Source organism: Nothobranchius furzeri, chromosome 2 (genome assembly GCF_043380555.1).
Source record: "Nothobranchius furzeri strain GRZ-AD chromosome 2, NfurGRZ-RIMD1, whole genome shotgun sequence".
Lineage (NCBI taxonomy): Eukaryota > Metazoa > Chordata > Actinopteri > Cyprinodontiformes > Nothobranchiidae > Nothobranchius > Nothobranchius furzeri.
The window spans coordinates 27,785,695-27,802,604 of NC_091742.1; the positions used below are offsets into that span (position 1 = coordinate 27,785,695).

The 16,910-nt window shown below is 43.3% G+C and overlaps 1 protein-coding gene across 2 annotated transcripts in view; it reads left to right on the forward strand.

The window, feature by feature from the left end:
* Positions 1-16,910, forward strand: part of opn5 (opsin 5) — a 50,297-nt gene that overhangs the window by 19,937 nt on the left and 13,450 nt on the right. For both annotated transcript variants that reach the window (XM_015974359.3, XM_015974360.3), the window contains one exon: positions 14,356-14,526. In XM_015974359.3, coding sequence (XP_015829845.1) covers positions 14,356-14,526 — 171 coding nt within the window. The remainder of the gene's footprint in view (positions 1-14,355; positions 14,527-16,910) is intronic.

Here is a 16,910-nt window from a genome sequence, read left to right on the forward strand (position 1 = left end):
GCCTTGAGGTTGGGCTACCCCGGAGCTCATTTTTAACTTACTGGGTTAGCTAAGTTAGCTAGTGGTGGTTCTAACCCTGTTGCAAATGTAACAGCCCCCACTCACAGCTCCACCTCTTTTCCAATCTTTGGATTGTCTGGGCACGAAGAGTCCTGTGAAACAGTCAAAATGGCGTTGGTTGGAACTTCCCATTTGGCTTCAAACCTGCACCCCACAGAGCAATGGGCAGGGTATGTCCATCCTTAATATATGTTGATGTGTGAGACTGGTGGGGCTGTGCCCTAGCGCCCCCTAGGGATGAGCCGCCACTGGTTAGGCATAGAGCAGCATTGGTTATGGTTAGGGTATGGGTTTGGCATTGCACAGCCACAAAAATGAATGGAAGTCAATGGTTGGTCCTCAATTAGATAGGAGGACAGGTGTGTGTGTGTGTGTGTGTGTGTGTGTGTGTGTGTGTGTGTGTGTGTGTGTGTGTGTGTGTGTGTGTGTGTGTGTGTGTGTGTGTGTGTGTGCACTCCCTAAAAAACGAGTAAAATGGCAGCAGCAGCTATGGGAGGGACACTGACTACAGTGTGTGATGTTATTGAGCTTAGTGGATGACTCTTAGTCATTTTAGTAAACTGTACATTGTAGAAACATGTTTGCTATAAAGCAGGGGTGCCCAATCCTGCTCCTGGATGGCCGGTATCCAGCAGGTTTTGTGGTTTTTCTGCTCCAACACACTTGATTCAGACGCTGAATCACCTGCAGCAGCTCATCAGGCTCTGCAGAAGCCTGTTAATCACCTGCTGATTGAAATCAGGTGTGTTGAAACGGAGTAAAAACTAACCAGCCCTCCAGGACCTGCTGTAATGCCTCCAGAATATATTTCTCCAGTACTGTGAAACAGAGACAATCCGTAGGTCAACCAACTGTTCATTTTTGAAAAGGGTGGGGGTGGGGCATGTCGCTCCATCCAAGTTCCAACATCATTCACCAAAACTAAAACACAGCAGAAAGGACATGATGGCAGACCTTTTTCATTATTTCCTTTTGCATCATCTAAAAATAAACCCTCTCTCAGAATAAATGCAGCTGTCTGGAGGTTGGTGCTGTCTAAAGCCACCTCCACATTAATATTATTAATTCTCCACATTACTGAAATGAGGTTTTGCCAAAAGAGTAATGGAAGAGTTAATCCTCAGGAAAAATCTTGACCGTCACACCAGGACCACCAGGTGAACCCTTTTAGCCAAATGATTTCTTTATTTTAAGATCATTGATGTGATCATCTACGAAGCTGTGATCAGCCGTGTGAACATGTGACCCTTATCAGTAAAAGACTATTGAGCTTCCAACACTTGCCCTGGAAGACAAATGTCTTTATATTTACTTTGTTTTACATATTAATTATTTTCTTAAGAGCTTTGGGACAAACTTGGATGTTAGTCTCCAGAATTCCAAGAAAATCTTTCCCTGCACAGCAGAGGAGGGATCGCACTGCAAACATTTGTACAGTTAATGCTGTTAAGCCCCTGAACATGTGAGCAATCATGTGCAGATGTGTGTATGTCTTGTTGTTTGTTAGCTAAATAGGAGCTTTCTACTATAATTGGTGGCATTTTTAGGACTATACTGTAAGTCCCTTTGAGAAGCTAAAGGAGTTACTAATGAAGCAGAAAGGCATGTTTGGTCAGCCTTAGAGGGCTTCTTTCCATCTGAAGAGTTTATGTGGAAAAGGTTCTGAGTACGATCTGTCTTAAGTGGATAGCTAACTTTGTAGTCTTTTTGGAGAAATGCTTTATTTTTATTTATCCTTTTTGGATCTGTGTTGTTGATTGGATGGGAGTCTAGTGTTCAGCTACCTGATAGGCTATAATGGAGTAATGGTCGTTTCTAGGTTTATCAACCCATTTCTTTTTCCATTGCACCACTCGTCTACCCATAGAAATATATCATTGTCATGGGCGGTGTCGGGCAGTAGCTAGGGGTTGCTAAAGCAAAAGCAAGATTGGGCCAAGCAACCCCAACTGTTGAATATAACAACATATATCTTAAAGCAAACCAAATTCTTTTATATCCAGAACCCAGATCTGAGAACAGAGATTCTGAATACATTATATTCACACACAGGTTCCAGATTATCCTTTAGTTCGCATCCACTCACAGTAAATAATAGTTTAAACAACTTGTCAAGTCTTAAGTGTTTGTAAATAAATTCTCACTTTGTTTATAAACCCGACTGGTTCTTGAATCAAAACGAAGTGTGTACGATCCCTTAATGAATAAGAGAATCTTAGAATCTTCTGACTAAAACAATAAGACCAAGCAGGTAGCATTCTAGTTAAAGAGAGTATCACCACTTATTGGTCACAAGTAGTGGTAATAATATAAATAACTTTTCAGGCAATTTACTTAACCCAATTTACCCTCTATTATCATATCATTACAACTACATGCATACATGCGTATGTAACTACTACATGCATACATGCGTATGTAACTACCACATGCATACATGCGTATGTAACTACCACATGCATACATGTGTATGTAACTACCACATGCATACATGCGTATGTAACTACTACATGCATACATGCGTATGTAACTACCACATGCATACATGCGTATGTAACTACTACATGCATACATGTGTATGTAACTACCACATGCATACATGCGTGTGTAACTACCACATGCATACATGCGTATGTAACTACTACATGCATACATGCGTATGTAACTACTACATGCATACATGCGTATGTAACTACCACATGCATACATGCGTGTGTAACTACCACATGCATACATGCGTATGTAACTACTACATGCATACATGCGTATGTAACTACTACATGCATACATGCGTATGTTACTACCACATGCATACATGCGTGTGTAACTACCACATGCATACATGCGTATGTTACTACCACATGCATACATGCGTATGTAACTACCACATGCATGCATGCGTGTGTAACTACCACATGCATGCATGCGTGTGTAACTACCACATGCATACATGCGTATGTAACTACTACATGCATACATGCGTATGTAACTACTACATGCATACATGCGTATGTTACTACCACATGCATACATGCGTGTGTAACTACCACATGCATACATGTGTATGTAACTACCACATGCATACATGTGTATGTAACTACCACATGCATACATGCGTATGTTACTACCACATGCATACATGCGTATGTAACTACCACATGCATGCATGCGTGTGTAACTACTACATGCATACATGCGTGTGTAACTACCACATGCATGCATGCGTGTGTAACTACCACATGCATACATGCGTGTGTAACTACTACATGCATACATGCGTATGTAACTACTACATGCATACATGCGTATGTTACTACCACATGCATACATGCGTGTGTAACTACCACATGCATACATGTGTATGTAACTACCACATGCATACATGTGTATGTAACTACCACATGCATACATGCGTATGTTACTACCACATGCATACATGCGTATGTAACTACCACATGCATGCATGCGTGTGTAACTACCACATGCATGCATGCGTGTGTAACTACTACATGCATACATGCGTATGTAACTACTACATGCATACATGCGTATGTTACTACCACATGCATATATGCGTGTGTAACTACCACATGCATACATGCGTATGTTACTACCACATGCATACATGCGTATGTAACTACCACATGCATACATGTGTATGTAACTACTACATGCATACATGCGTATGTTACTACCACATGCATACATGCGTGTGTAACTACCACATGCATACATGCGTATGTTACTACCACATGCATACATGCGTATGTAACTACCACATGCATGCATGCGTGTGTAACTACCACATGCATGCATGCGTGTGTAACTACCACATGCATGCATGCGTGTGTAACTACCACATGCATACATGCGTGTGTAACTACCACATGCATGCATGCGTGTGCAACTACCACATGCATGCATGCGTGTGGAACTACTACATGCATACATGCGTGTGTAACTACCACATGCATGCATGCGTGTGTAACTACCACATGCATGCATGCGTGTGTAACTACCACATGCATGCATGCGTGTGTAACTACCACATGCATGCATGCGTGTGTAACTACCACATGCATGCATGCGTGTGTAACTACCACATGCATGCATGCGTGTGTAACTACCACATGCATGCATGCATGCGTGTGTAACTACCACATGCATGCATGCGTGTGTAACTACCACATGCATACATGCGTATGTTACTACCACATGCATACATGCGTATGTAACTACCACATGCATACATGCGTATGTTACTACCACATGCATACATGCGTATGTAACTACCACATGCATGCATGCGTGTGCAACTACTACATGCATACATGCGTGTGTAACTACCACATGCATGCATGCGTGTGTAACTACCACATGCATACATGCGTATGTAACTACCACATGCATACATGCGTATGTTACTACCACATGCATACATGCGTATGTAACTACCACATGCATGCATGCGTGTGCAACTACTACATGCATACATGCGTGTGTAACTACCACACGCATACTTGTGTACGTAACTACCACACGCATGCATGCATGCATACGTAACTACTACATGCATACATGTATATGTAACTACTACATGCATACATGCGTATGTAACTACTACATGCATACATGCATATGTAACTACTACATGCATACATGTATATGTAACTACTACATGCATACATGTATATGTAACTACTACATGCATACATGTATATGTAACTACTACATGCATGCATGTGTATGTAACAGTGATTTTGATTGGCAGAATAAAGGTTTTCATCTTTTTCTGTACTTCATTTAGTTCCATTGGAATTTCATGTTTTCCAACATTAAGTAGCCTCTGTTCCACATTTGGTACGTTTGGTTCTGGTCAACCCACCCCCATGCTCCGCCTGCGTTAACGGGGAGCAGCGACCCCAAACACTTACCAAGCAACTGTACAACCACTGAAAGGACAGGAACTGCCATTTGGATCCTGCTGTTTATAAAAGTTTATGTGAAAACGATGTTGATGTGAAATGGGGCTGATTCTGTAGCTACCCAAAGGAAACTGCCATGGTTTTGTGTCTACATATCAGCAGTTCTTTTTCAAGTAATTCCAAGAAAACATTCGGTTCATCCTTCCTGCTGTCCTGCCCTGGAGGCTGTTGGATGTGTATCTCTTTTATGTTGCATTAGGGCTGGTGTGACACACGGCTCCGGGCTGTTCCTCTCTCCAGGAAAAGGCCCACATCTGACACACCAACAGTCAGGGACACGGTGTATTGAGAGGAATGACCCGAAGCCCTGAGCTGAGTTTATGAACTGTAGCTCTGTGTAAAACACATTCCTAGGAAAATACCAGTACTCTGTAAACACTCTTACTTTTGCACATAAGGATGCACATTTCAGAGGTTTAATGTTAATCTGTCAGCTCTCCAGGAGTGAATCACACGTAGATGCTTTAGTTTCTGTTTGTCTTCTGGTTGAGTCACCACCATCATGACTTGTAGCTGTGGCGTCTGGTGAATGTTTTTATTTTTTTAGTGGGGCGCAATTTAACAGGTGTGTCGAAATGAGCATGCCAGCTGAGATTTGCATGACCCGTTATGAGAAGGTGCATATGAATCTGTACTACTAACATGTTATTTGCTTCTTTACAAAATGATAGTTTATGGGCAGATAAATAAAAAAAATTACGGTTTATTTGAAGAAAAAACTTATAATAAATCTTTTAAGAAATTTGTAGTTTTGAGACACATTCCTGTTTTTTTAAACCAACAGCAAAATTCAAGCAGGCAGAAAAACATAAAAATACTCACTAAACATCAGTCTCTAACATGTTTAAATATAACGGTTCAAAAGCGTGAGCACCACCTCACCCCTGCCACATGGACCTCAAGGAATAAACCATCAGTCCTGCTCAGTGGTCAACTTTCCTCGCGGGGTCACCCATGAACATAGTGGGAGGGTTAAAGTTGTAATAATCCGTGTTTTAGACAGTGGCGGCTCATCCTTAGGGGCGCCAGGGCACCGCCCCACCAGTCTCATAAGAAGAAGAAGATAGGAATCACAAAATGTTTTTAAAAACATGAAAATTAAACTAAACCATCTATACATCATACAGACTATAAGTGATGTGTTTAATCTGCATTTAAGTGTAGTTTAAAAATGTTATTTCTACTTTTACCACAAACATAGTATTGTGACGTATTCCTGTTACTTTTGGGCGCAGCAATCTACCGTAGACCAGCGCTAACTGTGATCATTCCATGCAAACATGAAATATCAATCTTATTGACCTTTGAATGTTTAATCCAAAGATTATAGTGTTCTTTACTTATTCAGGGACCATAAACACACTTCGTATTAATTCAGACAGAGTCAAGTATATCGTTTATAAAATGAATGTATTTCTATTCCCCTAAACTAATGATTATACCTGACAAGGTATGAATAATAGTGAGTAATGTAATGGATATGAAGTGATTTAATGCGATGTGTGAAATGCTGGAATGGAGCTTTGATGGTTTAGCAAAACATTTCTTAAGTATCTGAGAGAATTTGTGAAGTCTGGGTTGTAAAATACTTTTGGCCGTTTGTTTAACCACAGATTTGTTTATAAAAAAAACATCCGATGCAATCTGTTGAATCTACGCACCCTTATGTGAAGATCCCCATTCAGATCCAGGGGGTCACGAGGTTGGGATGGACATGGACATCGAGGTACCAGGAACTCGTAGATTAGCTCCCATATGACCCGTCTAGTCTTGAGATATCTCCAGGTCACAACAGGAAGCTGGAATGCTTGTTTCCGCCTAAGGCTGTTGTTGTTGGCTCGTAGAAGAGCCGTTTTGTGTGTGTTACTCGCGGCGTTGCAGAGAGGCTTTGACTGGAGTTCAAAAGAGATGGTTTCAGAATCGCTTTTCTCCCGATTTGGTCAAATCGGGAGTCAGCTGGAAACTGAGTTAATCGGGAAGTAATCCCTGTTTTATTAAACCCATTGCTTATAAATTTTGGCAAATCAGAATTTGATATGTTTGAGGGCTTTATCAAAACATTTCTCAGACGTCCCACCTTCCTTCAGATACAAAGATGGTTAACCCTTGGTGAGGACGTTTTATGAATGTTTTAAAACACTTTTGTGAAGTGAATATTAACATTAATAAGTATCTTATTACAATTTTTATGAGTGTAGATATTGATTAACTTGTTAAATCAAACACATACTGATCCGGTGGGGATAAGATTTGAAATGGATCATTGTAAGAGCAAAATTCATTTTAAAGCCATCATTGATTAAAGCACAGATTATTCAACATTTGATTTCAACATCATGTTCATTCAACACACAGGATTAATTCCGATTTATGAGCTGTAAAGTTATTTATAATTCACGATGACTTTTCCTCAGAGTGAGAATGCAGGACTCTGCATGAGATCTTGAGTGAGAAGGTTTTGTCTTCTTGCAGTAGCAAGAACTGGGGCAGAGTCTTGTTTTGGATTTGGGGCCAAACAGATTGTGGGCACACGTCTGCAAATGAAAGGTTACTTAACCCCCAGAGACCCACGGTTGTAATATTGCAACATCAGATTTAAGTCTACAAAAATAAACCTTCCCCATTTTTTTTCTTTTTAAAACCACATTTACATTGCTAATAGGTCCTATTGTTCAGTTCTGCAACACTACTGGCTGTTAAAATGTGTAAATAGGCCCGTTTATCTGGCCTCCTAGAACAACATGTGAAAGGTTAAAAAAAGATTTTGCAGTTGTTTTCTAAATTTGGGTTTCTGGGGTTAATCAGAAAAGCAGGAAGAAATGTTATTTCTGTTTTGGCTTTCATCTGTCCCAGGAGCCCTCATACAGGTCATGCTAATGCTGTGAAAAGAGCTAATCACTCCTCCCACTTGGCCAGGACATGAATAGGCTAATGAGCTGCTTGCTGATTGGCTGGTTTAAACCAGAAGGCCTCAGATACTGGAGACTGCAGATTGGAGGAGGAAGGGCTCCACATTGACTACATTTAGACGCAGCCAGGTTATTTTGGTTTCTGAAATTTTTGGAATAACCCGTTGACATGCACGAGTAGAGAGAGTTCCCCCTTTAAAAATGGAATTTCTAATATCCCGATTCCATAGCTCGTGCTGTGCGTAATCAAATGTGCGCTTTCTGAGCTGAAGAGGGTATGAGATTCTGAACTTTTGCCTCAGACAGGCAGCTATTGAAAGGGTTATCCGGATACGAGCTTACATGACCTGATATTCGGCTTAGGAAAGGGTCACCCCAGGGGCAATAACCCGGTTTTAAGAAACCTAGTTATGAGCATAACCGGGTTTTTGCCGGTGTTAACATGGCCTTGTGGAACCGGGTTATTGCAAATAACTGGGTTTTGAACGGGTTATTGTTTATTATGTATATTTATTGGCTGCATGGAAACACATTCACTGTGACGTTTTTATGAGGTTTCTCAGAAAATAAGTTTTTTTCTGACATTTTTAAACTTTCTAATTTACAGAAAAAGTAGGTCACACACGGCTTTTGACTTTTTGGCGTGACCATCTAAGCTGTCTTCATTCACAAACAAGAAAATGTTGGTTTAAATTATTTGTCCCCTTGTGACCCTGTGCGACTATTGTTTTCAGATCAGATTTAATTTCATACATGGAAATCTCAACTTCAGAGTAGAAATAATGAACTGGAACACCCCCAAGGTCTGAGAATAAAAAAAAAATTCAACTTCGAGGTTCAATATAGCAGCTTCTTGTAAAACAACAGTAGCTGTGGTGGAGACGTTATTTTAGAAGATACACTTTTAAGGTCGCATCTAAAATCATTGGTATGTACAGTTGTATGTTTTCCCAGGTAACAGGAACGCACCGTGACGTCCGTCCTCCACGCAGCATAGGCAGAGAAGAGTAGAGGCTCCACCGACTGCTATGGTGGCGCATTTGCTGTGGTTAACAGAATGTTTTAGCTAGGCTTTAGCTCCGTGGAAATCTGGAGCTCGAATGGCGAAAGAACGCGTTCACAAACCTGTTCGTGCACGCCAGAAGGATCGCATTCACTTTAACCTTCATCAGGCAAAATACGAACGAGTTCATACTTTACAGCGTTCATCATGTCCTCTTCTTAGATAATAAGATCCTTTTCAATTCAGACACGTGAGGTCGTTTTGTGAGTTCTTATTTACCTCGACGAGTTTCGACCAACAACTGCGGTCCTCATCAGAAGTGTTGCCGATGTTTGACCTTACAAACAAAAAGGATCTTGTTAATTACGAACTAGATCAGTTCACGTTCACAAAACAAACAAACAAACAAGTTCACGAATGGTCATTTGATGGGGCGACGGTGGCACAGGAGTTAAGCGCTCGCCCCGTAATCGGAAGGTTGCAGGTTCGAGCCCCGCTCAGTCTGTCGCTGTCGATGTGTCCTTGGGCAAGACACTTAACCCACGTTGCCTGCTGGTGGTGGTCGGAGGGACTGGTGGCGCCAGTGCTTGACAGCCTCGCCTCTGTCAGTGCTGTGTGTGTAAATGGGTGATTGACTGATTGTGTTGTAAAGCGCCTTGGGGGGTTCCAAGACTCTAGAAGGCTCTATATCAAATAGAATAGAATAGAATAGAATAGAATTCAACTTTATTGACATTGCACATGTACAGGTACAGGGCAACGAAATGCAGTTTGCATCCATCCAGAAAGTGCTTTAGCCGTGATATAGATGTATTACAATATATGTTAGCAATAACATAGATGTGTAAGTACATTACAGAAATGGATCTATTACGTATGTTATAATGTACACGGTATGAAGTATGTTATGAATATTCTATGACTATAAGTATGGACAGGCTGTGGTTAATACAAGCAGTCCATGAGTTTAACGTGGGTCATGTGTCAGGAGGCAGAGTTCAGGAGTCTGACAGCTGTGGGGAAGAAACTGTTCCGGTACCTGGTGGTCTTAGTCCGGAGGCTTCTGTAGCGCCTCCCAGAGGGCAGCAGGGTGATCAGTACATGTGATGGGTGACTGTGGTCTCTGATGATTTTCCTAGCCCTTTTCAGACACCTCTTCCTGTATATGTCCTTTATGGCAGGAAGTGGTGCTCCGGCGATGCGCTGGGCAGTTTTCCCGACCCTCTGCAACGCCTTCCGGTCTGAGGCGGAGCAGTTCCCATACCAGACTGTTATACAGTTGGTCAGGATGCTCTCGATGGTGCAGCGATAGAAGTTCACCAGGATGTCTGAGGACAGGTTGTTCTTCCTCAGAGTCCTCCAGAAGAAGAGGCGCTGGCGAGCCTTCTTGACCAGCTTGGAGCAGTTGGTAGTCCAGGTGAGATCCTCGGAGATGTGGACTCCCAGGAACTTGAAGCTGCTCACACGCTCCACTGCCGTCCCCTTAATGTGGATGGGTGGATGTGGGTCAGCATTCCTCCTGTAGTCCACGATGAGCTCCTTAGTCTTCTCAGTGTTGCGCAGCAGGTTGTTTGTGTGGCACCACTTAGTCAGACGGTCCACCTCCTCCCTGTAGGCGGTCTCATCATTGTCACTGATGAGGCCAATCACCGTGGTGTCATCTGCAAACTTAATGATGGTGTTGGAACCATCAGCAAGTCTGCAGTCGTGGGTGAAAAGGGAGTAGAGGAAAGGGCTCATCACACAGCCTTGTGGTACACCAGTGTTCATTGTGATTGTTGATGAGCAGCGGTTATCCAGTCGGACATGTTGAGGGCAGTTGGTCAGGAAGTCCAGTAACCATTTGCAGGTGAGGGAACTGATCCCCAGGTCTGTCATTTTCCTGATGAGTTGTGAGGGGTGGATTGTATTGAATGCTGAACTGAAGTCTATAAACAGCATTCTGGCGTAGGTGTTGGTGTTGTCCAGGTGTGAGAGGACAGAGTGCAGTGTAATAGAGCTCCGGACCCCACGTGACTCTCAGTTAGTGGACGCCATTTTGGCATGCAAAAAAGGTAAACAAACACGGATGTAACCATGAACATGAACGGGATCCGCTTGGATTTTACTTCGTCGGAGTTTACTTCACACTTTAAAACAGAAGAAATCGTTTTATATAGTCAGAAATCAAATAGACTAAACATCTCCGACCCTTACCGTGCCCCTGGGATACTTTTTAAAAACGCCAGAAGATGTCGGAGCGGACTTCTTACCGGCACAACACCGGACCTGGGGGAATCCCAAGGGGTTCCCCCGGCCGGAGGAGCTGGGGAGAAGGTCTGGGACTCTCGACTCTACTGCCCGCTCCGACGCCAGAAGCTGTCAGAGCGGGCTTCTTACCGGCACAACACTGGACCTGACCGGGGAACCCCTTGGGATTTACCCGGAGGAGCTGGCTCCGGCGGCTGGGGAGAGGGAAGTCACGCTACTGCCCCCGCAACCCGACTCCGGATACGCGGATGAAAATGGATGGATGGACGGACAAATAACAGATTTACACGTAAGTAGTCTCGGTGTGTGATCTGACAATTGATCAACCATTGCTTAAAAATTAAATACAGCTTAGCCGGTTAATTGCTGTGATCATAAAACACGTAAACGGCAGCACGCAGAACTCACGAGGGAACGTTTTACGTGACGTTTACTTGCTGCTATGAGTAATAAGACAGAAAAAGCCACGCCAAAATAAGTTTAGGAAGCCCACTAACAATCATAATAAAATCATTTAAAATAAATACCACACACAGTTGAGGAAACGTTGGTTTAAGTACCTGACATGAAGCTGTTGCTGCATAAGTGAAAACCTTTACTCTCGGGATCCCACAGCTTCATTTTTGCCCGGTCACTAGCGCGTTTTATTACAATGATCCAACGTTTGCGGCGCTCCGGATCTTGGGGAATCCTGTAGATGGCTCATTCCTTATGTCGTCTGCGTCTGTTCTGCATCCTGGGGCACAACAGGAATCTACCATATTTCCCGTTTGATTGAGTTTTCTGACGATAACAAATAGTCCAGCTGCCGGCTTCTGCATGCCAATATGGCGCCGTTTCGATTTGAACTGTTGCATGCCGGGAGATGTGACGTCAACTCCCGGAGCTCTATGGAGACTGCATCCTCTGTGCTCCTGTTCTGGTGGTATGCAAATTGGTGGGGGTCTTGGGTGGGGGGGAGACAGGATTTGAAGTGTGCTAAGACCAGCTGCTCTAAGCACTTAGTGATGATGGGGGTGAGTGCTACCAGGCGGTAGTCATTGAGGCTAGATGGGTTGGAGTTTTTGGGTATCGGGACGATGGAGGTGGATTTGAAGCAGGCCGGTACCACAGCATGGGCCAAGGACAGATTGAATATGTCTGTGAGCACTCCTGCGAGCTCCCCAGAACACGCTCTGAGAACACACCCAGGGATGCCATCAGGGCCTGCAGCCTTGTGGACATTGATCCTGCTCAGCGCTGCTCGTACATCGGTGGGGGAGAGAGTCAGAGGTTGGTGGTCTGGCGTCATGTCTGTTATGGTTGTGGTTGTGAGGTTCCCTCGCTCAAAACGAGCATCAAAGTTGTTGAGCTCGTTGAGCAAGGAAACATCAGAGGATGCGGGGGAGGTTTTGGTGATCCTGTAGTCTGTGATGGTCTGGAGTCCTTGTCACATGCGTCGGGGGTTGGAGTTGGAGAAGTGTTCTTCTATCTTCTGTTTGTAATGGTGTTTGGCTTTTTTGATGCCCTTCTTTAGATTAGCCCTGGCTGTACTGTAGGCGTGTGCATCTCCTGTCCTAAAAGCGGTGTTGCGGGTCTTCAGTAGGAGACGAACATCCCGGTTCATCCAAGGCTTCTGATTGGGGTACATGGTGATCCTTTTCTGGGTGGTGACACTGTCTGTGGTTACGGAGATGTAATCCAGTACAGATGAGGCGTACTGGTCCAGGTCTGTGTTGGTGAACATATTCCAGTGTGTGTTTTTAAATCTGTCCTGGAGCACCGCGTCTGTCCCCTCTGACCACACTTTAATTGTCCTCACAGCAGGTTTCACACGTTGGATGAGTGGTGAATACCGAGGTGTGAGGAACAGGGAGAGATGGTCCCATTGTCCAATGTGGGGGAGGGGTGTTGCTTTGTAGGCTCCAGCCAAGTTGGAATAAACATGGTCTAAAGTCTTGTCTCCTCTAGTGTGGCAGGAGACATGTTGGTGGAATCTGGGGAGGAATGTCTTTAGGTTGAAGTCGCCAGCAACAATAAAAGCAGCCTTGGGGTGTTTATTCTGGTGTTATACACTGCAGTAAGTATGATCGAGGTGAGTTCTCTGGAGAGATAATAAGGTCCGCATTTGACCGTTTAAAACTCCGCATTGGGTGAGCAGTGACTCTCAGTAGTAGTGGAGTTCATGCACCAAGCATCGTTAATATAAATGCACAAACCTCCACCTCTGGTCTTGCCGGAGTCATCTGCTAGCCTGTCGGCTCGGTGTGTGTGGCGTCCTGCTAACTCGATAGCATTTTCCGGGCAGCTGTTGTTCAACCATGTTTCGGTAAAAAACATGGCATTTGAGTCCATAATCCGTCTGTTGTTAGTCATGGTGAGCCGTATCTCATCCATTTTGTTTGCCAGAGAACGGACATTGGCGAGGAAGATACTGGGTAAAGGCAGCCGATGTGGTGTTAGCCTTAGCTTGGCCCGTAGCCCTCCACGCCTACCTCGCCTTTGTTTACGTTCTCGGCGCCGTCTGCATGCATACGGTGTTCTGGAGATCTCTGGGATGAGTCGGAGATCGGCGATAAAACTGTTGGAGTTATAAGTCCAGATGTCCAGAATCTCTTGTCTGCTGTAGGTCAGCCACGCACAGCAATTCTGGATGAATAATCCGGTTAAAAGTAGATAAAAAAACGCTAAATAGCAGATTCTGGAGAGACACTGAGCCTCGCGTTGTTCACGCGCCGCCATCTTGGATCCATTAATACAGGCCATTTACCATTTGCTGAACGTGTTCGGGGACAACACCGCACACACACCACCTGGGGATAACTTAAAGTCTCTAATCAACCTAAAATGAGAGAGATCATAGAGAAAACATGCTAACTCCACATAGAAAGGCTGTGCAGGTTGATTCCAAACCAGCAGTGCTAGTAACTGCCCCACCATTCAGCCCCTAGGTCAGTTTTCATCATTCAGGCTTTGGGATTAAATAGACCAGTTAAAGAATATTACTATAAAATCATCAAACCAACTGAAAATTTAGTTTCCAATGAAGGTATAATTTTTCCATTCAACTGAACTAACACTAATTATTTTTTTCTCTCATCCCCTTTGTCTCTGTCCTCTTGCTGGTTTTTGCTTTTCTCCCTTTGGAACGTTTTTTCCTACCTTTTAGTTACAGGAAAGCCCTTTTTTGTTGCATCCAGTTTCTCCCATCGCTGGTTGTTCGGTTGGAACGGCTGTCGCTTCTACGGCTGGACAGGCTTCTTCTTCGGCTGTGGGAGCCTCATCACGATGACTGTTGTTAGCCTCGATCGATACCTCAAGATCTGCCATCTCCAATATGGTTCGTCAGAAATGTTCACTAACCCTTTAAAATGACAGCTTACAGGTCTGACGGGTTATGAAAGTAATCCTAATGAAAGCATTCAAACTAAATGAACAAACTCTTGACTAGTCTAATGCGAGTATAGTTGGCTTCATTTGTTGACATTTTTCTTTTGTCAAATAAATGTCACGTTTAAATAAACATGTTAAATTTGTTTCATTACTAGACTTAATTTTCTGAAGATGTTTTGCTTCTGACTCAAGGAGCTTTTTCAGTTCATACAGTAAGTTGCAAAGTACTAAAGGTATTATTTTTGTATTGTTACAGTAGCTTTTTGTACTAAATCCCTCTCGCATACAGAGATCTCAGCAGTTTCTATGCTAATTCCACTTATTGTGGGACTTTTTCAAACATCTCTTCATAGGCACATAATTCCTTAAATCAAACACTGATAGAAAACGGATGGACAGTTTTTATTCACATTTGGAGTTTTTAGAGGAGTTACCGTAATTTCCGGACTATAGAGCGCACCTCAATATAAGCCGCACCAACAAAAAAAAGGTTTTCTACAAACACGCCATACTCGAGTACAAGCCGCGGCGCAGCAGCCACATGCAGGTCTGCGGCGCACAGCGCATGTACGGCCGTAACATAAGATAATCAGACAGAAAGACGCTACACGGAGGTTTTTTGTTGTTTTAATTCAACAAAACTAATTTTAAACACGGGTGAACGTGCCTGCAAGTGTAGAAAAGAAAACAGCACTGATAGCATTCATATTTCTGGATGTTATAAAATAAAAACAGCACTGACACGTTATTACCGGTCATTTGCATGTTTAGAAGAAAAGAACAGCGCTGACTCAGCATTAATAAGCCCTGGATGGTTAGAAAATAAAAACTGCACACAAAACATGCCTGGTTAGTAAATAAAACACACTTGCCTACCAGAAGAAGTCATTCGCTCTCATATTCCTCTTGTGCACTAAAGCCATTAAAGTCCTCTTCTTCAGTGTCGGAGTTGAACAGCCTCAGAAGAGCTTCGTCACATACCTTTTCTGTGGCGATGTCAGTGTCGCTGTCCGTGTTGCTGTCATCATCCCCGGGGTGAAGCTGGCTTGAATGAGTTCTTCCCGCTGCCGTCTCCAGCACCGAACCATGGATTCATTCATGACAAGCTTACGTGCGGCAGCACTGTTTCCCTCCTTTACTGCCAGATCCATGGCCTTCAACTTAAATGCGGCATCATATGAACTCAAACGTGTAGTTACCATGATGAGGGGTATGGATTTGAAACAGATTCTTCGTGGTGCCGGCTGCTTGCATGTGCTAAATTAAAATGAGCACTTTCTTCGATTTCCACTTTTGACTTCCACCTGTTTCACTTAATGCTAAAGCGCCCCCTAGTGGCAGGTGCAGGAAAATCTTCAGTAAAGCCGCACCTCATTATAAGTTGCACGGTTCAAAGCGTGGGAAAAAAGTAGCGGCTTATAGTCCGGAAAATACGGTAGTTTTGCGTAATATGTCCACTATGTCTATTGGTGGAGCTGGACTCCACCAAGGCTGCCCTTTGCCACCCATTCTTTTCATAACTTTTTCCCGGCAAGATCCGGCTCAAATAAAGCCCTGATTATAACACTAGAAGCATTGCTAGGACTCTGACTCAGTGCTAATGCTAACTACAGCTACGCTACAGCATAAACACTTGCGGCTAATCCGAGTCCACTGCAACAAGCCTGGCTGAGACCGCGATGCTTTTATAACTTACAGCCACAGAGGTCTGACACCTTACATGGGACCCGGTTACGTTGCATGGGACCTTTCACCCATTGGTCGAGACAGATTTCAAACTGCTGTTGTAAATTTGTGTAGAATATTTTTGAGCTGAAGAGGTCGCTGGACTGAAGGTTTTAGGTTGAATCTTGATTTTTTTTTAAAGAAAATGCACCAAAATGCAAAAAGAACGACTACACATGTCTACAACCATGGACGTAATATTTTTTTGGGGGGGGGACATGCCCCCCCCCCCACTTTTTCCAAAGTCAAGTTTTGACCCCTGCACTTTTTACCATCCAAAAACAACATTACGCTATATTAAATTGACACTGGTTGAGCTCTAGGACCAAGCAGAAAACAACCGTTTGTGTTGAAGCCTGTTCCCCATTAGAGCATACTGTAAAGATACCCCCCCCCCCAGTCCCCCCCACTTCTAAAGTGAAAATTACGTCGATGTCAACAACACTATAGTACACTTATTTATACAAGTTATCAGCAAAAAGAAGTTGATTTTGGTGTGACTTGCTCTTTAAAACTATCAGTTTAAAGGCTTGGTACTTTGTTCTCTTCTGTTTGAACTGATAAAGCTTCTCAAATGAGAAGTAAAATGTTCCCTTTAATGTTTGA